At 43.0% G+C, this 23611-nt stretch overlaps 1 protein-coding gene across 2 annotated transcripts; it reads left to right on the plus strand.

Moving 5' to 3' along the window:
* Nucleotides 1-23611, plus strand: arhgap40 (Rho GTPase activating protein 40). 2 transcript variants are annotated; one of them, XM_076740541.1, is made up of 16 exons: nt 1-170; nt 2173-2293; nt 10040-10263; nt 11429-11649; nt 12399-12477; nt 13342-13490; nt 14347-14512; nt 14968-15059; nt 15536-15613; nt 16778-16937; nt 17677-17759; nt 18724-18930; nt 19160-19303; nt 19726-19877; nt 20275-20330; nt 20991-23611. In XM_076740541.1, exons 3-16 carry the CDS (start codon nt 10059-10061, stop codon nt 21095-21097), a joined length of 1899 nt encoding a protein of 632 aa, XP_076596656.1. In that variant the 5' UTR covers nt 1-170; nt 2173-2293; nt 10040-10058; the 3' UTR covers nt 21098-23611. The 2 variants fall into 2 exon arrangements, with proteins under 2 accessions (XP_076596656.1, XP_076596647.1); XM_076740532.1 differs by lacking the exons at nt 1-170; nt 2173-2293 and adding an exon at nt 7405-7655.

Here is a 23611-nt window from a genome sequence, read left to right on the forward strand (position 1 = left end):
GAGCGGCCTCTCCCCGGTCATCCATCAAAGCAGGGCGAGCCTCTCCCCTGCCATCTGTTTGTTGCCAGCGTTCACAGAAAGGCTCATCACTGCTGCGCTACATGGAAAAATGCTCTGTTGACGCTCAGTCGAGCCCTCTCTCGTCGGACCTGCCGACGGCGTTTTTCCAGGTGAGTGATCTGGTTCACTTCGTGTGTCTCTTTGTTTTCAGTTAGCTGGCTAATATTTTCCAATTTATTTAAAAAACCGTGATCAGTCTGATCAAAACACTGATGTAATCTTGCACAGTATGACGTGTGTACCAGAAACAGAGAGAGAACAATCACTTATGTGTAGTTTTTTTTTAAGTTTTATGTGTCATTTTGCCGCTTGGCTTTGTTTGGCTCTTCTCTGGTCGGGAAGCGTTTCTGGTTGCTAGGGTGTCAGGAGCTGTTGCTATGGGCGTTTTTTCCTTGAGGCACGTGCGGTGTGTTCAGCCGAGCTGTCTGCTCCACGTTAGCATGTATGTCGCTAAAAGCACGTTTTTCTGTAGGTTTCTTGCAGTTAATTACTGTAATGCTATGCATGATGGGTTATTGTAAGCCTCCTCACACTATGGCTCGACCTGTCCTGGCTTTTTGAGGCCCATTACTGATGTTTGATGGAATTAAATAAAACGATTTGTCACAGATGCATTTTCTCTGTATGTCATTAGATATTATTGCAGTAGTAATCTGTCTTATTTCAGAGATACTGCATACATGTTTGCTGTAGTATTGATATAATATGCTTGATTATTACTATTAAGTGCTGTCAATTTCAGATTATTTCAAAATGAAGAAAATCAGTTTAAGTTTGCTGCACACCGGCGTCCATGATGTCTGAGGAGGCTCCACATTTCAGTCATTATTACAGAATTGTGGATTTTTATTGCAGATTTTTTTCAGTTCACTGTCAAAAGTGTAAATTTACAAGAACACAAGGTCAATAGGATCATTTTAAGTCAATTAAAATATGCTATGCTGTTACAATACTAGTATAATACCTAAAGAGCCAAGGCAAAGATGTGTGCCCCCAAGTCTAAATGGTAAGAGTCAAAGCACTACTGTTACTATAATCCACTTTTGCTCCATATGGCGAGAGAAGAGAAGGTATTTCAGCTTTCATTGCTAAAGGCTTAAGCTCTGCACAGCTCAGGTAGACAGCTGGGTGACTTTACAAGAGCACACATGGCTTGTTTTTGTTGACGCAATGTGTTTCCAAACAAGAGTATTTGGAGTCACATATCCAGAGAATTATGTTGAAGGTATGATACAATAAATAACAGGTCAACACTGACGTCCTCCTCGGTGATGTAGTTGCAGCCATTAGCTAATGTTGAGACATGATGGGCAGTGTTTGTGAAATGGAGGAAGAGATATGGTCAAGGAAGTTAGTTTAACCTTATCGTTAGGAGAGATACGGTTACATGCCATGGATCGTGTTTCAATCGTTTATCATGGGCGTTATGATCATGCAAGTGTAGGGTTTCAAAATGAGGTCAGATGTTGTCCTGTGGAGAAAATGCTCGCTGCATGTTTTATTTTCTGCTCATCAGTAATAATAAATTTATATGTCAGCTAAGGTGTGACAGTGATATACTGCCTGAGTGTTGGCTTGGACAGTGTGGGGAATTTCTAATCACATGTCACATTGTCTTTTTTTTGTAGAGTATGAAGATCAGAACAAAGGTGGTTATTATCTTTCTAAACTCACCAGCCCTGCCTATCTTTCATACCAACCTCTTGTAAACAAGGTTGAAATCTAAAAGCTGAATCTGTGCATATGTGGCTGTAGACAGTGGTGTGATTACTGAATACTGATTATTTTTTCACACACAAGTAAATAAAAACTTGGCACAGTTCTTAATGAGCTCGTCTGGTAATACTTTATGAAAGTACCTCTCTGAAAACAATGTCAGGACCCCTGTCTCAGGTCAAGTCGTGCCATAAGAACATTAAAGGAAGTGCACAATGATGGGATGGCCTCTGTAAAGTTAGTTTGGACAGATAAATCAGTTGTATTTTGTAGGGGCTTTTTTCTTTCATTTTCCGTCAGAGCCTTGCACAGGGACTTTTTGAACAGTATGTCAGTATATTTATGTAACCAGGTAGCTGAGGTTCTCTCCAACTCACTTCCCATCTGTGCTTTCAGAACAAGTTCAGCCACACCGCCCAGATGAATTTGTGTGCCAAACTTTGCAGCCATAAAAAATGATGAGCAGAAACACCCTCATCACAGCAATTTGATCTCTGCAACACAGTCCTGCCTATGTGTATGTATGAAATGAATTCACACGTGCATGACCTGTTTTTTCATGCCAGCTTTTTTTTTTCTACTCTTGACTGAACTGTTCACTACAGATTTGCACTTGTTTGCACTGTGTTTTCACTGGTTTGTGTGCTACACTGGATTGAAAACGAACTTGCATCAGCTGCATCAAATGAACTTCAGCATTTGATGACAGTGCATCCCAGTGCATTCACCTCTTTTGTTTCTGTGTGCCTCTGCGTCTGTTCACGTGTGAGCATATACAGTGTCCTGACATCAACCAAGTTTTTAATTGCGCGTGAGTTATTGGTATGAGTGACATGCTGCATCATGCTGGCTCTGTGACACTGTTTGCTTGTTAGTCAAACCATCTGGAAGTGTTGATGGATCTGCCTCAGTCTGCCTCACATTTTCTTCTTTCCTCTTCAGTTCTAATTCACATTTTAAACATTTAGCAGATTCTCTGTTGTTTCGCTTGATTTGGCAGCAAATACAGACCTAGAGTTGTACAAGAGACAGCAGAGGCCACATTTCCTCCATTCTTCTCACATCCTCCTTCCTCTCATGCAACCCTTCCTCCTATCTTATCCTCCTCTGTCATCATCAGCCCTTCTTATCTCTTTTTGTTATTTTTCTCTCTCCTGTATTCTACTCTGCCTGTCTTCTCCCTCTCTTCACTCAGCCTCTGTGCTCCTCTTGCCAAGAGGTGGATGAGCAGGGCATGCGACTAAGCTGTCACATGCCATCTGCAGGGTCACACAGAGACATGCCATCACGTTCTCAACTCTCCTGCTCCTCCAGGCATGTCTGTGAGCCAAGGAGGATTGGCAGGGAAGGCGAGAAAGGGCTTGACTTAGAGGGAATGACAGTCAGGGATGATTTAAGAGAAAGGAAAGAAACATTTTAAGGAAGGATGGGTTAAGAGGGGATTTGTTAACTGTCACTGAAAAGGGTATGTCATGAAGTTGCAGGAGAGCAGGTTGTTTTACTGGATTTAACCAAGAGGAAAATCAAGAGTGACTGAGAGACACCAGACACAATAGTGAACAGAAACTTCTCCATAGTCTGAAACAATGGAGAAGAGAGGAGAGAGGAGCAGAGAAAGCTAGTGAGGAAGGCAAAACCCCAAGAGGGATCCCTGTGGTCTCCCTAATCTGTGTTGATCTGGTTAGAGACAAACTGAGTGGAAGAAGTGACTGGGCAAACTGCCAGAGAGCTGAGATATCAGCAGCACAGAGCATAGACTGCACTAATCCCACCAGATCCCTTACACTGTACAACACAGAGGGGCTTAGTTTGATTTCAGCCACACCAAATGAAAACGCTAATTGATTCTGTATTTAGTTTAAGACTTAAATACTGTGCGACTGGATGTGTTATCTCATTTACGTTATGGAGCAACAATTTTGTGCAGAAAACCAGGAAATGATTAGATTGACGTGAACAGTGGCTGACAGGCATAAAGGAGGTTTTAGTGGGGATATTTGGTTTTAATTAAGTGGGCATAGAACGCAGAGTATAAGGGCAGACATTTTTCTCAATGTCGCAGTGGTTTTAAAACTTTTTGCTGTGAACAAAGTCTGAAGTGTCACATTATGAATTATACCATTGAGTAGCTCATTAACGTATAGATTTCTTATAATCTTAAGATTACCCAGCACTGCTGTGGTACGAAGTCCAATCCTTAGCGCTGAGCTCTCAAAGCTCTCTCCTAATGAGACAAATTTAGTAAATCACATTGAAGTTCTGTGAAATTATGACATCGTAATAAAGCTGGCATCTGTCTGCACCCACCCACCTGTGTTGAAATCCAGCTAGAGGACAGTCTTAACTAAGGGGGTACAGGACAGGGTGACCTTCTCTGCCTCATCTTGGGTATAAAAGTGCCCTTTCCAAATGGCAAATCAAAAGTTTTTTCCCCACACATTCACTGTTTCTGTCAAGTGTTGCCAGTAAAAGGCACAACAGTGCAAGGCGAATGTCTTTTTATGGCACATGTCATGCACAAAGGCAGTTGAATAGGTCTCATTTAAGTTATATAAAGGTGTTTATAGAGAAAAAAAGAAATAATAAATACAAATGCATTCCATCAGTAAACATCAGTCATTTTAATTAGATTATTTTGGTAATTTTAATTAGTAATTCAATTTAAAAATAACAACAGGCAGCAGGCAACATTTAGGCCTAGAATTATAAGTAGACGCAGTTGCAAGTCTCAGACCTCTTGGTAGTTTGCTCCCATTAATGCTTAATGACTAAACTTTAAGTTTCATCATGTTTTAGCTCTTCGGTCGGTTTGCAGCCTGGTCCTGACTAAGCTGTGTTACCAGGACAGTTCATACTATGAACGCAAGTCAGATCTAAATTTTGTTCTTAAACCATGTCAAATCAGATTATGTCCAAGAAACGTAGTGGAATACACAGGTTTAATCATAGGCTGTTTGTGTCCACCTTGTATTCCTCCCTCATATAAGCCCGTTCCAAAGTTCAAGAGCCACTGTTTTGGTCTGAGACTTTGCTGCTGTTCACTGATATCCAACCCAGCTGTAAATGAGTGACAGTAAATTTGATCATTGCCTTCAGTTACTGATGACAACCATAAAGACAAAAGACCAGAGGTCAAGTTAAGTTACAGATACCTGTGTCTGAGTTTGAGTCAGCCAGTAAATGAATATGTGAGCATGGCACCACTAATACAAAGGATGTTTTCCAGTTTTCTTGTCTCACTTGTGGAAATGATGAAGCCCAGGTATTTAACTGTATTCAAACAGCCAGCCAGCTGGGCAGTCAGTCAGGCATGCAGCTGTCGCGTCCTCTGCCCGATCCATTCAGCCCCAGCCCCGTCCATCCAACCAGCCATTCAGACAGCCTCTTCCCTCTGTCTGTGTCCCTGCCCCGGTCAGTCATTCAACCACTCAGCTCCTCTCCCTCTGCGGCCCCCCTCCACGCAGACCTCCTTTCCTGCCTCAGGATGCGATGTAGTGACGTGCCTGCCAGTGAGACTGTCCTTGTTCTGATGTGTTTTTGTGCTGAAGAGATTACAAGGAAACAGCTTGCCAGGGGCAGGCAGCTGCTGTTTCCTACAGCTCGCAGCAGTGTGGGGGGACAACAGCAGGATGCCGTGGGGGAGAAGTAGCTCGGCGGCCCTGCTGCTGCTCTCGGGCAGAACCATCGCACGGGCCAAGGCCAGGTAGGATCAGGCCTCTGCTGCCGCTGTGGACTCAGGGGCTGCTGGGACTTGAAGCTCATGTTTGGATTAAGCTACTCCACTACTGTTAGGCTAAGATGGGGTTCTATGGGTGCTGAGTAAGGTGGTTTGTTTTTTCTTTCTTGGACAAAGTTTAGGGACTTTCCAGACTTGCTGTGATTCAAAGCCATCTCTCTGTGTTTCTCTATCATAGCTCTGTCCTCCGTGCTGTGACAGTTGTTGAGAACAAAATGATTTCTCAAGGCTGTGCAAGCGAACTGTTGCATTCTCTGCAAGTTAAGAGGCTTGCAATGGCATTTGGCGAGAAGGATTAAACACTGTGTTGCTTGGATTACTGTATTCCTGAACCAGAGTTGTTGGTTGGGGTTACTTCATGTTAGTTCCCACAGTGCTGAGTATAAATGCAGAACAACAGCTTGACATTTTCTCTATTCTTCCTTCAGAGTGGATGGTTTCCTGTTGATTCTTTCTGTCCGTGTGGCGCCCATTCAAAAGAAACAAGTCCAACACCCTGACATTTTCAGTAGTCCCTGTTTTCAGTTGTCTGTTTACGAAGTGGAACATGTGGTTTGTTTTGTGGCTGAGCTTTATAACTTGCAGGCAAGGTGAAGAGTATTATTAGCAGAGTTAAAAACAGGACAACGCTGCTTTTCCTCTTGCTCCTTGAGGCAAAACTATAAAGGCAGGGAAAAATAGATTCAAAGCTTTCCTCCTTTTTCTTTGTAATCTGCCATCTGATGGTACTCCACAGCGGCTGACACACTTAATTTGAGGTCATTTAAGGAATTATAATGTGCGCTGTTATGAGTGTGGCACAAGAGTTTGAAACCTTGTTGAAGATGTATTTTGAGATAGAAAGCAAAGTAACTGCTCAGGCTCTTCCTTGTAAGATGCACAGCAGGTTTTGTGCCAAAAGCACTGGAATATTTTTTCTCAGTCTCCATCGTCACCTTACCTAGGTGTCTGTTTCTGTCTGCTTATGTCCTCACCCAATCATCAGCATGACAAGAGAGAATGAATGAATGGTGATGCTTTGGGGGGGGGGGGGGGGGGGGGGGGGGGTACCAGCAGCAGGCAATGTTGACGGACCTGTTGCACTTGAGGAACTTGAGACACTTTCTCTCGCTCTTACACATTTACTGACACTTATTTATGACAACTGTTGAGCCAAGCTCAGGTATGAGGTTGAACTAGGATGATTGTTGTGACAACATGAATTGTACAATAAGTTGCTGTCTTCTGCTTATAAAGCATGATTGTATTCAGCATACCACATCAATAGCTTTCACACCACAAGTATGTACTATTCCATTCAAGATTGTCTGTTTGCAAGCAAACTCAACCACAGAGTTTGGGGAAGAAGAACACGTCTTCATCCTTTGATCCATTTGATTAACTTAATTTTCAGCTTGTGCATTAAGCAAAGAGGTGATAATATGCCTCATCTTTTCACAAAGAATCCTTGATTAATTAGCTCAAGTGGAGTTGTGTAGCTCTCGCTAAAAGGCCAATAAAGCACCTGAGGCATACTACATGTGAGAGGACATTAAGGTTAGTCAGCTGTCAGTCATGGGGCTAGAGGCTTCATAGTTTACATCCGTTTGCTTTACTGGTGCAGCACAAGGACTGTCATTGTTGTGTGACAGGCAAAGTATTTTTACCTAGTTTCAAATATTCAAACATTCTTGTTTGAATCTGAGAGGAAGTTGATGGCCATCAGGCATGCAGGCAAGGCGTGTCACCTGAGAGTCGCATGGGAGGGGACAGGTGTGAATGATGTGTCGATGTTCGGGTAGTCGTCACTCCCTCCTGCATTCCAGCTCCACTCAGCTCACAAGCACGCAGCCACACAGCTCCAAGCCTCAGGAAAGTCTTCCAAACTCACTTCCTGCCACTGCACAGAGGAACTGGAGCAGCAGACAGATTTACATCGCACTCACATGGTGTCCAACCACCAGGACTGGATAAAGCTAGGTTTTGTGTAATTCCTGGATTCCTTTACTGTGGATATGGGAGGCAGAGAGGAGGTAACGGTGAGCAGGTTCGTGTCCACCATGCAGTTTCCACGCACCAGGTTGAACCGTTTCAGGCTCCGTCCTGCCCAAAGCCCAGCAAGGAGCAAGCGAGTCAAGCCATCTTCCCACAAGAAAGCAGTCAGGTATGTGTGATGAGAGTGAGTTTAGAGGGAGAGAGGATTCATACATGTTCTGGAGGAAGTTTGAATGCTGTCTGTGCTCGAAGTGAAGTTGTGTAGATGGCACAACTTCGACTGTAAATGGTCAAAAAATGACCTGACAGTGAAGTGCGACCTCATAAAGTAAACATGTCCTTTAAACTCCTGCCGTAGTGGTGCACATAGTTTACAACTCATCATTTGTAGGATAGAAACAAATTTCTCTTATGAACTTGAGTCATTTCACTATCAAAATAATTCAGCGATATTTTCATATTATCTCAATCTACTTTGAATATTCGTTGCACTCACTAAAGTTCATGTAGCCGCTGAGCAGCTGAATCCAGAGTGCACTGCTGTGAGGCAGCTGCCCGCAGACCTTTGATGTGTTTTATCCATAAGATCAACAGATTGTGAACACATGTTATGGCTTTAGGCAAATGTGTGTGGGATTTATAGTGAGCCAGATGTTGCATGAAAATAAGAGCCTTTATTATATCTATATTTCATATTAGGAATGCGTAAATATTGTATTTTCTCTCCACATACTGATTTCCATATCTTAACTCTAGTTATTGGCTGATGTTGAGTCCTGATCAGATAGTAGATACTTTCTTTTTCTACTGTGTGGAAGTGATAGAGATCATTATTTTCTTTGTCTGTAACTCCACATCACTTCTTAAGACAATCATACAACAACTTTCTATTTAGAGTTTTAATTACACTCTCAAAAACAGTTTATTAACACTATGTTGTTACTATCTTCGTGTGACTAAGAACAGCATTCAAAGGGGATCGGTTGAGAGTTGAAACGAGTCAATTTACTGACAATCAGTCAGCAGCTGTTGGGATAATTGATTAATTGAGTCAATTTTCAAACATTTGCTGGTTTCAGCCTTTCAGGTGTGAAGATCTGCTTTTCTCTGGTTTGATCTGCTGGTCAGACTAAAACAACAATTTGGACATGAAACGTCGGGATCTGGTATTGATGGACATTTCACCACTGACATTTTATAGACTACTTGATTGATTAATCTGAAAAACAGTTGACAGATCTGTCCTGTCTTGAAAATACCTCATGCCTTCAATAGTGTCGGTATCATTGCTGATCCAGCACGGTGGATGTGTGTCTGGTTTAATTAAGTAATTTCATGGCATTGATATGTTGAGGATCTTTTTGGAAAAATCTCAGAAAAACACTGAAAATCGAGCAAAGTTTTTCCAGTGAAATGAAAGATTTCACAAGTGATTTCTGTCACTTAACGTTCACCTTCCAGTCACATTCACTGGCAGTGATTCTCACTTCATTAATCTGTCTGTGAATGGTCCAATATTACTCGGTGAGAATAAAAATGTTCAGTATATGACCCTCTTTTCTCTTTTTTCTTTGAATTAAGTATCTATTGAAACTCAGCTCAACTGCTGTCATCACAGCCCCCCACCCCTCCCTAATGAAACTGGTTTAACATAGCAAGCATTTATCTGGAACAAACCTGATCTGATCTGACTTCAGCTGACTTGTAGTTGGTGTGACATGTTCGATGAACATTTTGATAAAGTCATCATGGCTGAAGCATGACAGGTATTTTTGATAAAGTCATCATGGCTGAAGCATGACAGGTATTTTCGCCTCTGTGTATTGGGCAACTATGGTTTCATTGTCACTGTTGGCATGGCCAGTGCTACCTGGCATTCCTCAGAAATGGACGAAGTGTGAAGTGTGGTACGGTATGTCTCTTGAGATTTGCTGAATAGAAGAATGCAGCTGATCTGAGTGAGTCAGCTGACCACTTCCTGTGTCTGTGATGATATTTTAGTGCTCAAGGGTGCGAGTGTATCAGCAGCTGAGAGCGGCCCATTGTTGTTAGAGAACAGTATCCTCTGTTGTTGAGTGCGACACAGGAAAAGCCGGATGCATTTTCCCTGCTTCTGTTTGGAGAGGAATTTCAGATGATTTATGATTTCTTCACTCAGACTGTATGACAGAGTGATGTCCTGCATTGTTAGTGGGTTATATTCTTCTGTCCGTTCTAGTATATAAAGGGGTGTTACCCAGTGGAGAACAGATCTTACGTTCTTACAGTGACATCTAGTGGATCTGCAGGGTACCATGCCTCCAGCCACATTTTGCAAGAACAATAGAGACCCCCCTTTGTGTCCGCTCTCGCCATCTCTCTCCTCACTCCGGCCCTCCCTCCATCCCTCTCCTTTTGTCTGTCCTTCTCTCTGGGCTCTCCCGGCAGCTTCATCCACCCTGCATCGCTTCAGTCTCCACCCTTCCTCCTGTGTTTGTATGTGTCTTTGTGTTTCTGCTCATTTGTTTGCATGCACGCGTGTGATTTCTTTACGTGTGTGTATGTCTGCACCAGAAATCCCAGCCCCACCGAGATGAGCGTGGAGCCCTGGGCCAGCCCGCAGGACCAGGCAGCCGCTGAGGACGCACACAGCACGCACACGGCATCCTTTCAGGATCTGGAGCAGCACCCCGACAAACTCTGCCTGGACTCGTTCTGGAGTGAGGTGGAGACCATCAGACAGGGGAGTGGCTACACAGACCTCGACTGCACCAGGAGAGACTCTCGACAGTCAGAAGGTAAATCCTGCTAATCCCGCACCGATAGATTAAGAATGAATAGAGAGATCTTAAACAGAAGTCATCACGAGTTGAGGTGGTAGAATTACACCATCAGTGTTTAACACAGCTGCCACCGAGATCCTCCATGAAATGATGCATTTGCCATGGCAACATATCAGGTTTCTCTCATGCAGCAAAGTAGCGCCCATCACCATGACAGCGCTATCAAACACTCTGTGGCAGGGAGTGTTTTATGTGCACGAGCCAAATGGCCATTGATGGAGGCTGACTTGATAGGAATGCTCTTTAATTACGTTCATTCAGATGATCTGATTGTGTTGATGCTAACCTTTAATGGACCCTTTTGATGTTATGTTAAACAGAAACACTGCTTTAAATTAATTTTTCAGTAATGAGTAAACCCTCTGAAGTCTGGGTTTTTGTTCTGTGTGTGTGTGTGTGTGTGTGTGTGTGTGTGTGTGTGTGTGTGTGCCTCATTACTTTAAGACGGTGAACAAATGATGTTCCTTCTTATTAAATCTAAACCACTTATTTCTGTATTTCTGTAAAGAGCCGGTCACACCATCTCTTCATAAGTTCAGACTTAACCTGGTTGTAATGCCAGTGTTTACAAAATGGAGATTTACACATCATTAAGTCATCATAAGTTGTTGCTAAACATTTACACTCATTAGCTGCCAGGTGTAATAGTAACTGAACTGAATGACAAAGCTAACATACGTCTCCATCCACACATGTATGAATATATAACAAAATCATACCGGCTTTTACTGGAGACTGGAATATCTAATTTACCCCCTTAAAACTTGTGTTATTATGTTGCAGCCTACAGTGACTTTCTGTTCACAGTCCTCGCTTTTGATTGGACTGTGCTACATATGTTTGCTAGCGATTGATTTACATAGTCTTACTATCAAAGGCATTTCTCAAGTTCTCATCTCATAAATCAATGTTTGAACCCAGCTTGTGGTGACTATAGACTCTGTACAGTTTGGGGAGGAACTTCATGCGCAAACTTACTGATGGATTTCTGAATAGCTGCTACTATTCTCTCCATTCATCTAGTCAAAATTTTATAAATAATATTACGTCATAATTCTAATGTAGTATTGTAACATTTGGCATTATATCTGCATGTGTCTGTTCTCTGTCTGTGTCTCAGAGGGCGAACAGGAAGAGCAGTGGTTGGCTGATGCTGGTTTGTCGAACCTCATCAGTGAGGACAGCGAGGATGTAGACAATGCAGTGCTGCTGTCCACTCTGACCCGGACCCAGGCCGAGGCCGTCCAGCGTCGACTGGATTCCTACACGCTGTCCCTCCGCAAGAGGAACAAACCGGCACCGCGCGACGTCCGCGACGTCTTCAACTCCCCCATCACTCAGGTCAGGATTATTTAAATCCCTGAATCCCTGCTGGTGTAAGCAATGTTGTCCTGTAACTCACCATGATCTCTGACATCCAGCTAGCTTTCTAAGCCTTCAAGTCATCCACAAATAGAAACAAGCTGAAGTAAGAAATATGAGAGCAATGTGGAGCAACTTTATATGTCCTTTGTTTGCATCTACCCAAAAGAACATACAAATGCACTTCATGCTGTAAATTGATGGGTTTGCAGTTCATAACATGCATACATGTACACATTACACATAATGTGAGTGCTGGTAATGACGTATTACACATATACGCTCACATTTCCAGTCTCAGGATTACTGTTATTGTGTGATACCAGTTTACAGCAAGCAGAGCCTGTCTGAGTCAGTGCTGCATGCAGTAAAATATAAGATACCCATTTCCCTGGTGACTGTCAGGACTCAGTGAGGGACTTTCTTTTGTTCAGGCGTATTGTGCTGTCATGTTTCATGCAGAGAGGCTGACCTGTGACAATAAATGCAAATCACATGTTAAAGGCCACGCTTTGTCCTTCCTGTCTGTCTCAGTAGAGACACTGTTCCTCTGATCCTTATCAGTCCTTTATCAAAGCAAACACTCTGTATCCATGACCATCTTCTCAATGGACAATATACAGCGCTATCTTTATTCCCAGCGGTGGAGAAAATATTACAGGAATGAGGTTTTGCAAGAACGTGTCGAATATTTCTGTCACATGTTAATAAATGCTCTCTCTCAACAGACACTTCTGCCTGAGTCCCAGGATAGTGAAGACCTTGCCCACAACAGCATGGCATCAGTTGCCAAAACCCCACTGTCAGGTAAGAGCTACACACCGCAGTGTTATTACAGAGAGCTAAAATTAAAACTAACAAGCGACTAAAGGAAGTAACACAGAAGGGAAAGTACAGTCATAGGCAGGTAGATTACAATGAGTCAAAACAAGACTTAACTGTTAGATTTGAATAAAGCAACCACTCGTGTACTTAGGTCTTATCATCTAGCAAACTACTCATAGGTTTAACTACAACTTAACTGCCTTACATGTCTTTAAAACATAGCTGAAGAAGTCAGGTGGGCAGCAGAATTGTGAGGATTGTCTGTCGGGATCAGGCCACAGTCCTGTTATCTGCCGTCTAATTGGTTCAGATTAATCCCCCGGATAACTCGCTGGAGAAAGCCCCTGTGCTCACAGTACTTTGCACTGAGAAGTCAGTCCTTCCAAACAGTGCCTCATGTGCCTGCTGTCCTTAAGTTTACTCCCACAGTTCTGTAAATCTTCCCTTTAAAGAGTGACAGCATGCAGCAGGTTGCCATCTGTCGACAAACAACTGTGAAATATACACATCTTAGATACAGTAAAGGGAGTGACATACTGTTACAGATCAAGTAACAGTAAGTAATGACAGTAACATTTGTAGTATTTTGGTCTTACTTTTTTCATGCGAACAGTTCTGAGGACACTTCTGCCAAAGGGTTATTTTCTCTGAGGCTTTGTTTGTCTATTTTGGGAGATGCAATATATAAGAGGGAGCGTGCGGGTAAATTTCCTCATTATTTGTCAAATTTTTTTCTCTTCCTCTTCTTCTCTCAATCTGCGTGCAATATTTAGTTCTTTGTGACATCTCTGCGCTGGACTTCCTCAAGTGAACTGATAAATTAGTGTTTGTGTGTTTCCCACTCAGCTGTGACGCCAGAGCATCAGCGAGGCGCTCCAAAAGAGGAATTCTTCATCACCGACGTGGCTTACTGCGAACAGGCCGTCATCTTCCTCAAACAGGCCAAACTTCAGCAAAACAACAGCCAGCGCAGGAAAGAGGATGGCACCCTGCCCGTAAGCACCAGCACTTCCCCCTCACGCTCTTCTTCCAGAGTGACTGTAGGTCCCACAAACTGTGGAGCTTTAAAAACGATATTTCCCTACATTCACGTCTTTTGCTTGGGTGTGACAGTACATCTGAAATCTCTTTACAAGAAAGAGGATTTGAATCACACAGTTTTGGGGATAGACAAGGTACATGAAGTACATGATGACTAGTGAAGCCACAGTTTCTCTTGTGTACCAGGATGGAGTTTCATCTGTGTTCATCAGTTTGCCTTAAAGTTTGCCTGCAGAACACCAGCCTGCCCTCCCAAGTCAAATCATTATTTTGGGTCCATCAGTCCATTTCAGTCTCAGTTTGGACCAAATTATTTGAATTTCGGGTCAATTAGGGTCGAATTTTCATGTGAACCTGTTAACACACACACTGAAACATATTTGTAATTGTAAGCCAGGTCTAATCAGCCCCTCTGTTGGTTAGATAACAGGGTTAAGCGGAATAAAGGAATTAGCTGAAAACAAAAGAAGAGTTGTTGTGTCACAGTCCAGTAGATTTATTTTTCTGTTTCACAGCAAAAAAGGAAGAATTAGTGCTTTTTAAACATGTTAGTTATACATGAATGTTGTCGTTGCCGCTTTTATTAAAGACACTGCATGGAGGATTAATCAAGGGGGTGATAAACTGATGCACGGTACATTAAAATGAGCATTATGTAAATGATTTGACACTGTTGCCATTCTCCTCCTGTCCTCTCCTCCCTGTTCCTTATCCCATTCTCTCTCTTTACCTCTTCACCTCCACTTCCCACCTCTCTACTCTAATCCCCCTCTCCTCACTTTCCTCTGCCTCCACTCTTCACCTGCTCAGCGGGTGATCTGTCCCAAGTGCCGTCTAGGAGTGACTCGTATTCAGGATCTCTCCCACGCTGACATGAAGAAGGTGCGTCAGTTGGCTCTCATCGACATGACGGCGCTGTGCGACCTCTTAGAGCTGGAGGTCAAAAGGCACAAAACCGGCAAGAGGAAAATCCCAGGTATGGAAGCACCCCCACACAGAATTACTGTAGACGCCTAGTGTCTTTTTGCAGACAATAACATTTTGACTGTGTGCAGCGCTTATTTCTTTTGACTGTTCTCACACTTTGACTTTGAAATCAAAGGAAAACAATGACTCAAACTGGCACTTGACTGGTTGTCTGCTGCACTAGTTCTGCACAAACTGTTTCCCTGCAGCGTGGATGATTAACAGGTTTAACATCAGTTTATTCCCATGCGATGTTATACATTAATCAGCTATAACCTAATCCTATTTAAAATGTTTTGATTAGCTGTAATTTGACACACTGCCATTGCTCATATACACAGAATAACACAAGCAATGACGTAGCAGTATGGATGTAGGCATACATGTCAGGAAAATGTCTTCCTTTCGTGACTGTGGCTCACTGTGAGGCAGAGGACAGCTGATTGACACTTTGGTCTTTCACAGAGAGCACACTGTTCGGGGTGCCACTGGCCACGCTGCTGGAGGGCGATCAGAAAATCAAGTCCAACACCTCAACGCCCCTCTTCCTGCAAACGGTAAGACACCAAAATGCATCTGTGTCATATGACCTTAAAATACATTTTTCATCACATATGAGGAAGGCACTTTTTATATGGACTGTCTGTGCAGTGTGTGGACTTGAGGTGTAGAATTTAGCCCAAAATCTGAACAGCCTTTGACTCCATTGAGTTTTTGAATGTGGCTATAATAAATCAGATCTGCTATTATATCTTGGTTTGACACAAAATGACAGTTTGACTACATCTTTTATCTTTTTTAGCCGTATTTTGCTTCACGTGTGTTCAGCCCATATCTGCCTTTGTTTATTCTACAAACGCCATCTTCAGATAGAGCGCATAACACCATCTGAATGTGAAAAGCTCTGACCACACCCTGTCTCTAGCAGCAGTTACTGAGAATAACCAGCAGAGGTGAGCAAGAGATTCATATCTACTGATGCCTGACTCACTGCTTATGTCTCTCTCTCTCTTTTCTCTCTCTCTCTCTGCAGTTGTTGTCGTTTTTGGAGAAGAAAGGAGTCGATTCGGAGGGGATCCTGCGGGTTCCAGGATCTCAGTCCAGAATTAAGGTAGAGTATTTGAATCCACACCTATTTCTGTCCCATAATGTTTGCACTACAACACATGGCTTTATCACAAAATGTACCCTTTTTCATATTGTTTGATTTAAGCAAACAAATAAAAAAACTGTTTCATGACCCTTAAGGGCAGCCAAGCTGTTGACACTGAGAAATGTCAGAAGTGCTTGAACAGCAGTGAAGAAAATCAAACTGCTCCACTGAGTTTGACTGTAATTGACATTTAGAAAAACAAGGTCCAGTGAGACAAAATCAATGAAGTTTATTCAGTGGCTGCTGCCAGATACACCTTATGATGCTGTATTTAACTCAGCTCATGCACATTAGGTGGGGAATCAATTAAATCAAAGCAGACAGAAGAGGGCGCCATTGAGCCCTTAAGGAGAAAGAAAATGACAAGAATACATGAACTCAATTAAATATTTTGGCACTCAGTTTCTCATTTTTACTGTGTGGTGATGGATAGTTCTTCATTACAGCAGTATTTAGTGTTCTTAAAACCATTTAACTGAATCAAACCACAAATATGATAAGTAATAAATAAAATTTTATCTATCAATGTGTTGTATCTGTGCCACAACTGTATTTTCTCTTTTGTCCCAAGCTCATGAAGGATCTGCTACCCTCTGCATGCTCCACTGCCATTTTGTCTGTTTTAGCAGAGCATAAGATATTCTCTGATGCAAACAGCAGCAGGACTCAACAGGAGTCTAAGCGCTCAATCCAAAGTTCAAAATGACATAAGAAACCTATGACTGTTTGCAGCGGGGCCAAAGAAGAATCAGTAACATGTGGAAATAGTGCTCATATACTTGCCCAAGGCACAAATAGAGTCTGATAGCTGTGACCTCACACTGGTGTTGATAACATCCAGGGTCATGAAGAGAATTTAACACTAATGAGTCTTAAATAGATGCCCCAGAGTTGTGTCAGCTCTGTGAGTGACAAACAACTCTCCATTTCAGCACTGTCACTGAAAATTTAACATTTACAAACACTGGAAACTTTACACACAGACTCACAAAAGCCATTATTCATCTTCAGACAGGCACAGTTCACACATAAAATGTTTCTGTGTTGATCAGCCTCGAAGGTGTTCATTTTTAATGAAATTTAGCACTGAAAGTTCATCTGTGTCATCTCTTCTGTCTGCAGCTGCTGCAGCAGAACTTGGAAGCCAACTTCTACTCAGGGCAGGTCAGCTGGGATGAGGTGAGTCCAAACGACGCTGCCGCGCTGCTCAAGAAGTTCATCCGCGAACTGCCCGCTCCTCTGCTCACCGCCGAGTACCTCAACACCTTCAGCGCCGTCAGAGGTCAGCGGACACTGCTTGATAACTCTTATTGGTTTTACTTTCAGCTTTCTAACACCAGCAGCTGTAGCTCCAGTTCACAAATGAAAAATACATTACACAACTAGTTACATAATGACCAGACCTGTGTACAGTGTGTCAGTGTGCAGATGTAGTGCAGTGAGCAGGTGTGTTACTGAAGTGACTGACTATATCTGTATAAAATAGACGCGCACAACAATTCCTCTTCTCCTCCTCTACACAACTTCAACAATCTGCTGCCCACTTTTCCAGACAGCTCAGCAGGGTTCACATCATAATTACCTAAGTCTCTTTGCCGTGATGACAGCGCTGTGTGACGCTTATCTCTTCTGCTCCGGCTGAGGAATCCACATTAAGATGAACAAGTTGATAGCCTTTTAAGAGGCGTCCCTGCACTGCCACAAATGCATGCAGCGCGGTGACAAAGCAGAGTAGAAAATCTGCTATTTTCACATTAGTTCCACCTAAATAAAAGACTGGATTGATATTAATTTAATCTGACTGATGACTCACTGATGTGCAGTTTGTGAGGAGAGTCGGTGCAAAGTGATAAACGACGTGCAACCGCAGAGACATAAGCTAACAGACCTAATGGCCACCTGTCACAATGTCATTAATCTTTAGCTTTCCCATTATTCTTGGCTAAACACAGAGGAAATGAAAAGGGTGTGTGTGTGTGTGTGTGTTAAACCTGTCTTACCTTTGCTTCCTCCTTCCTCAGATATTACAGAGCTGAAGCAGAAACTCCACATGCTGAACTTGCTGATCCTGCTGCTGCCTGAGCCCAACAGGAACACACTGAAGGTACACACCAACACACGCACACACACACACACACTCTTCACAACACTTCTGCAATGCACTTCATGAAGTAGAGACAAAAATAGTTGTCACGCTCTGAGATAGATGTACAGATTTCATGTTGGCACATTTGGAATAGACTGAGCTCATACTGATCACGTGGCACTTCAAACTTCTTCTGCACGTAATTTCAGAGGTAAACACTGAACTTTTACTCTCTTACATTTATTTGACAGCTATAGTTACTTTACATATTAAGAAATATGATGCATTGTTGTAGATTTAACTACTCAGAAACACATCAAATATTTAAAATGAGTCCCACCAACAACAAAACGCTCCTTGCACATTAATGCAGGAATGTTACAGAATCCAAACGTGTTAAACCGCCTTCGCTGTAAAGCTGTGTTTAGCGTTCTTCGCCACACTCGTCATACATTTCTCAGGGTTGTTAGAAGTTCATCCCAATTTGTTCTTTCATGAAACTTGACATACCAAAGCATTGTTTTATAATGCATTGCTATATTCCTCTGCTCTTAATCCACATTTTAAACACTCTGCTCTGTTATATAATGGCTTGCATTAACCATGACTCACTTTCACCATCACAAGTGTGCAGTCAGCTCCGCTTATAGCATCCAGGCTATAAAACCCACCTGAACTAATTACTCTGACTCCAGTGGAGGCAGCTGAAACTTCCTGTGCATTAACATACTTCTCAGCAGAGGTGTTGCAAATGATTCAGTCACTGTGATAATTCACTTTACTCCATTTTGTGCTTCTGTGTAAGTGGCCTTTCAGCATTTACAGACTGTTCAGATGGAAGCGAGACTCTTTCAGCTCGATTAAAAACTGCAATGTTCAACCTCCGTGTTACATCCACGGTGATAAAAAATGATTCCCCAAATAGCTGAATGCCTTTGATTTGACGTATCTGAATGCATGTCTCCACCTGTGTGTCCTTCAGGCTCTCCTTGAGTTCCTCAGTAAGGTGGTCTCCAAGGAGAAGAGGAACAGGATGAACCTTTGGGCCGTAGCAACCATCATGGCTCCCAACCTGTTCCTCCACAAGGCCGTCCCCAGCAAACTGACGGAGGGGGCAGAGAAAGGACATGCGGAGAAGGCAGCTGATGTTATGAGGCTCCTCATCCGCTACCAGGACCTGCTCTGGACGGTAGGACCGCCCTCATATTTGACCTCAGGAGGAGAAGACACTTGCTTTTACTGAAGACACATTAAAATAGTATAGTTACTTAGATGCCATTCTAATATTTCTACAAGTGATCATAACCACATTTTCTGTGGAGTCTTGAAGTCGAGCTTATGGCAACAGTTGTAAATATATTTCTTGGCATGAAAATATAACCATCACGATTGTTGTATCATGTTGTTTTTCTCTTCAGATCCCTAATTTCCTCATGAGCCAGGTGCGTAAGCTGAATGAGAACAGCAACCGGCGTTACCAGTTCTACGACCGTCGCATCAAGAACCTGCTGAGGAAGATCCACACAGACAGCCGGGAAAAACCTGATAAAAACACCTCAGAGGTGAGCTGGTTTAGCAAACACGTGCTGTACAGTACACTGGGGAAAGCCCTGTCTGATTTGATTTTATAATTACAGCCATAAATAAGTATGACAAACCTGAATTCTTGTGGTAATTTTATCGGTGGAACAAATAATAATGTTGATGTAATGGTGAAAAGTAAATACTGGGCAATAATATATCTACATTAGAGTCATAATAAGGCTCAATGTACACACTTTAATACATGCTAAATGCATATGATTGAACGTATCATCCGCAAAAAGCTCCTCAAATACTGATTACACCTGGAAAAACTGATAGAACGGTAGCTTTAGTCAGCGGTATCACTGTTTATGTCGTTCAAATTTAACAAGGTTTATGGTGTGGAAATGCAAAATTATTACAGTAATAAATATCCTTTAACTGTGTTTTTGCCCTGCAGCTGTGCCGCACAGTGAAGATCCAGGTCGGGGATCAGGTGAACGGCACCATGGAGTATCAGCTCAGCATCAACTCCCGGGCCTCAGACCTGCTCACCCAGTTTCACCGCCAGTCCCTCCGCAGCCCCGACAATGGAAAGGGCAAAATACGAAGGTAGGATACTGCACAGAGCAGAATGACTGCATGCTCACCTCGACCTTCTATTCAAAATGATCTTACACACACAGACCGCGGCCACCTGGCACCTGTTGCTACTCACAAAACATGAAGAGAATTATTAAACCAATAATGTGATGCGTAGCGACACCAAGGAATCATAAACATGAAATCAGTTTGATTTGATTTCCAAAAAACAAATGATTTCAACCTTTTCAAGAAGAACGCCGAGCTTTAAATTTGTTGATGATGTGAACAGAAGTTCATTTTAAGCTTATTTTCTAGCATTGGTGTCTTTTTTGTCAGCTGATTTCCTTTAATAATGACATATTCTGTGCTTAATCCTCCTTGATGGGGAACGGATGATACATCTGTGTGACATGTCTTTCTACAGAAACGGTTCGGTGGCGTATCCAGACTGTGCCCTGTACGAAGTGGGGGGGAATATCGGTAAGTGGAGGCGGCCGCACCGTTTTCTCTGGACGGAGCAGGGCTGACATTTGCATGTCTTTCTGCTCACTGAGCTGATGAGGGTAGCAAGGTCTTATGTAATGAACTGTGCAAGCGGCAGACAGACGCGAGCAGTGCATCTGCAGTTATCAGAGCAGACAAATGCTTATTACACACATGTCTGTGCTGTCACAGGAGAGTTGACACAGTGAGCAGTTAAAAAAAAAAAAAAAACCTGTTCAGTCACCTCAGCTCTGGAGTGTGAAACTTCTGAATCTGCAGATTCGTGTCTGAGATTATTGACTTAAGATCGCTGTATTGATACAAACCTGAATTCATACTAGAGCTGAAAAAAAAAAATCAAATAGTTAAAAATCTGTATCATATTTTCTGCTTTTCTTCTGAAAACTGAATCTTTGATTGTTGGTCAAACGAATAAGACGTCAGTTTGGACATCAAATGATGGACATCATTCATTCAATAGGTCACAGAATCCATTGATGAACAGATGAAGACAATCATCTGTAGATTCATCAACAGTGAAAATAATCATCAGCTGCAGCTGTAATTGACGTGAATTCAACCCTAATTTTCCTTTATCTCACTCAACTCAGAACATTCCAACAATTTTAGGAACTTTCTTTTGTGTGTTTGCTGCAGGTGAACACTGCCTGGACCCCGACACACACCTTCTGGATCTGTACAACAGTAACCATGGAGGGGAGTGGATCATCAAGCTGAAACCCAACGCCAGCAAAGGGCTGTGAAGGATGGACGGACAGATCAGATCCATGCCGTCTGCTTTTCTTGTCCTTTTCATCCTTGGAGCAACAAGGGAAGGAGACAGATGGACAGATGGAGGAAGCAGAAGCAGATAGATGGAGAATCTGCCAGGAGCAGAGCCTACAGACTGTCTATGATCAGATGAACATACATTGCCCTCTTACTCCCTCCCTCTCTCTCCATCTTTCTCCCCCTTTTCTCCCTTCACGCCATCATTCCTGTCCTGCGTTACCACGGGGCTGCGACGCTGCAAGCAAAAAGCTGCTGACGTGACTCATTACTTCCAACAGAGAACCTGCCGCATAGAAAACAGAGGAGAGAGAGCGGCTGGGCAGCTTGGTTCGCCATCTTTTTTCATCTCCAACCACGAGCGAGCAGATGGGGATGCAGAGCACCTCTGGCTATAGAGAGTCCCTCCCCATTCTCAGGCCAGGCGGGGTTTTTTTCTCTCATGGCTTTCATTCATCAGTCTTTTACAAAAAGCTGAAACGTGATTCAGGAGCTTTCCACCCGAATTCTTGGCTAAACTGCTGTCTAAACCTGCACTGGACAGTGGAGAAAGATCACAGTAACTCGGCCACTTAATGTAAGTGCATGTAAACACGATCACTGACTCCATTCCTCTTACGACAGGAACAGAACTCTCTAGTATCATGTTCTGCTTTTATCGATGATTAAAGCCAGCAATGAGAGAAAACACTGAAAACTGAACGTTGGCTAACCTGGGAGCCAACTGACCGATCCTTCTCATCTGCATTTTATCTCCTGCTCACACCGTCCATCCATCGACACTTTTCCAGCCCCGTATTGATCACGAAGTAAGCAAAGGCTTCTCTGTGTGGACTCCTTCCTTGGTTTGTGCCATTCAAAGAGGGAAAGAGGCCTGGATGAACTGATATCCCCTTGTCTGAGTCAATGCGATCCCCTGGGCCTTATAAAACTCCATAGACTTCCAAGGACCCCTGACCTGTACAGACCGGTGCTCAAAGAGACTTTTTTTCCTTTTTGATACCATGAGATCTGGTGTCACAACCTCAAGGACAGTTACCACACCTCTAAAGGGAGTTGTTAAGGACACACAGTGAAGCTGGTCTTCAGTACTCGTTTTTAAACACGTGAAAGGAGCCGAAAGTGCTGAAGTGACTCTTGGGGTATCCTGGGATCATTATTGTTATTTATATGAATGTAATGCCATTGTTGCTTCTGTATGTGATGAGTATTCTGTAGGCTAGAGAGACTTTAGGATAAAGTGGAGTTGCTGCACTCAGTGTAACAGTATGTCGTGTTAAGTCACCCATACTAAGTGTGGGAATTTGCAGTGTTCTTGTACATATTTCTTCATGCTGAGTTGTTTTTTTTTTTTGATGGATCTGTTTCCTCCAAACAGTACAGTAAGATAAGTGTCATGTGTACATATTGCTCATCCATACACTCTGCTGTGAAGAGGCACTGAAATCACTGCAGGAGGACTGTTTGTGGTGACTGTGTGAAGGATTCCAAACACACGCACGCAGCAAACGAATGTGTTTAACATTTTGTGCCGATCGTCAGATGTGAATCATTTACTCCTCGCTTTCGGAGCCATGTTGGTGCTCCGCGGCCATTTTGTGGGAAGCGTTTTGCACACTCCACTCAATTGATGCAGTAATGACAGCCGGCCCGGCACCAACATCCATCAACACCCTCTGCTCCATCTCTGTCACCTCCCAATAATGGACCATAATGGCCATGTGGCGCATGCATCAGAAACACGCAGAGGAATCACATTTCTTTGATAAAGGAGAAGGTAATAAATGGCTGTTATAAATTCTGCTGCCTGGACCCGACAACAGCAGAGGTGTGTGTGTGTGTGTGTGCGTGCATGTGTGTGATGAGCTTCATTACACAAGTCCAATTGGCCTGTCCCAGGGTCCCAGGCACAGTTCAGTGCCTCGGCACAAAGCGAGCTGATGAAAACTGCCTTCTGCTGACAATCAGGAGAACTAGGTCACCTCTGAAGCAGCATCCCAGAGGGCACGCAGTCCGAACACCCCGAGGAGCCGAGCACATGGCCACGTATTGTCTAAACACACATGACACACACCACGGACACGCTGACCAACATGATGTGGTGTCGCCACAGGTTCACGCACCGTACCACTTCTCTCTTGATGCTGTGTTTGTATATATGTGAATGTGTTTGTGTGTGGGAGACAAAGAGGACGCTTCCTTTTAGGCATCTGTGAAACAGTGTTAATTACCCAGGGAGACTAAAAAGATGGACAGCTTCAGGATCATTTGTTTCCTGTCGTGATCCGTGTGGTTGGGGACCTCTTATTGTCTTCATCAATGTCCAGCTTTTATTGCGGTGAAGACGTCAGAATGTATATTTATGCCCTTTACACAAGTCATTGTTTTTAATACTTCTGTGAAAACATGTTAGTCTTTGCTGTAGAAAGAAAAACTTTTGAAAAATGTCCTTTTTTTGTCAATAAATGTGAATCTGATATTGTGCTAAA

Source organism: Chaetodon auriga, chromosome 2 (genome assembly GCF_051107435.1).
Source record: "Chaetodon auriga isolate fChaAug3 chromosome 2, fChaAug3.hap1, whole genome shotgun sequence".
Lineage (NCBI taxonomy): Eukaryota > Metazoa > Chordata > Actinopteri > Chaetodontiformes > Chaetodontidae > Chaetodon > Chaetodon auriga.

What these genes read in the sequence shown, in the direction of transcription:
- arhgap40 (XM_076740532.1), top strand. Translation starts at nt 7,507, where the DNA reads ATGGGAGGCAGAGAGGAGGTAACGGTGAGCAGGTTCGTGTCCACCATG. An exon ending in AGACTCTCGACAGTCAGAAG is followed by an intron (nt 10,264 to 11,428) that starts GTAAATCCTGCT and finishes TCTGTGTCTCAG; the next exon opens with AGGGCGAACAGGAAGAGCAG. An exon ending in CTGATAAAAACACCTCAGAG is followed by an intron (nt 19,304 to 19,725) that starts GTGAGCTGGTTT and finishes TTTGCCCTGCAG; the next exon opens with CTGTGCCGCACAGTGAAGAT.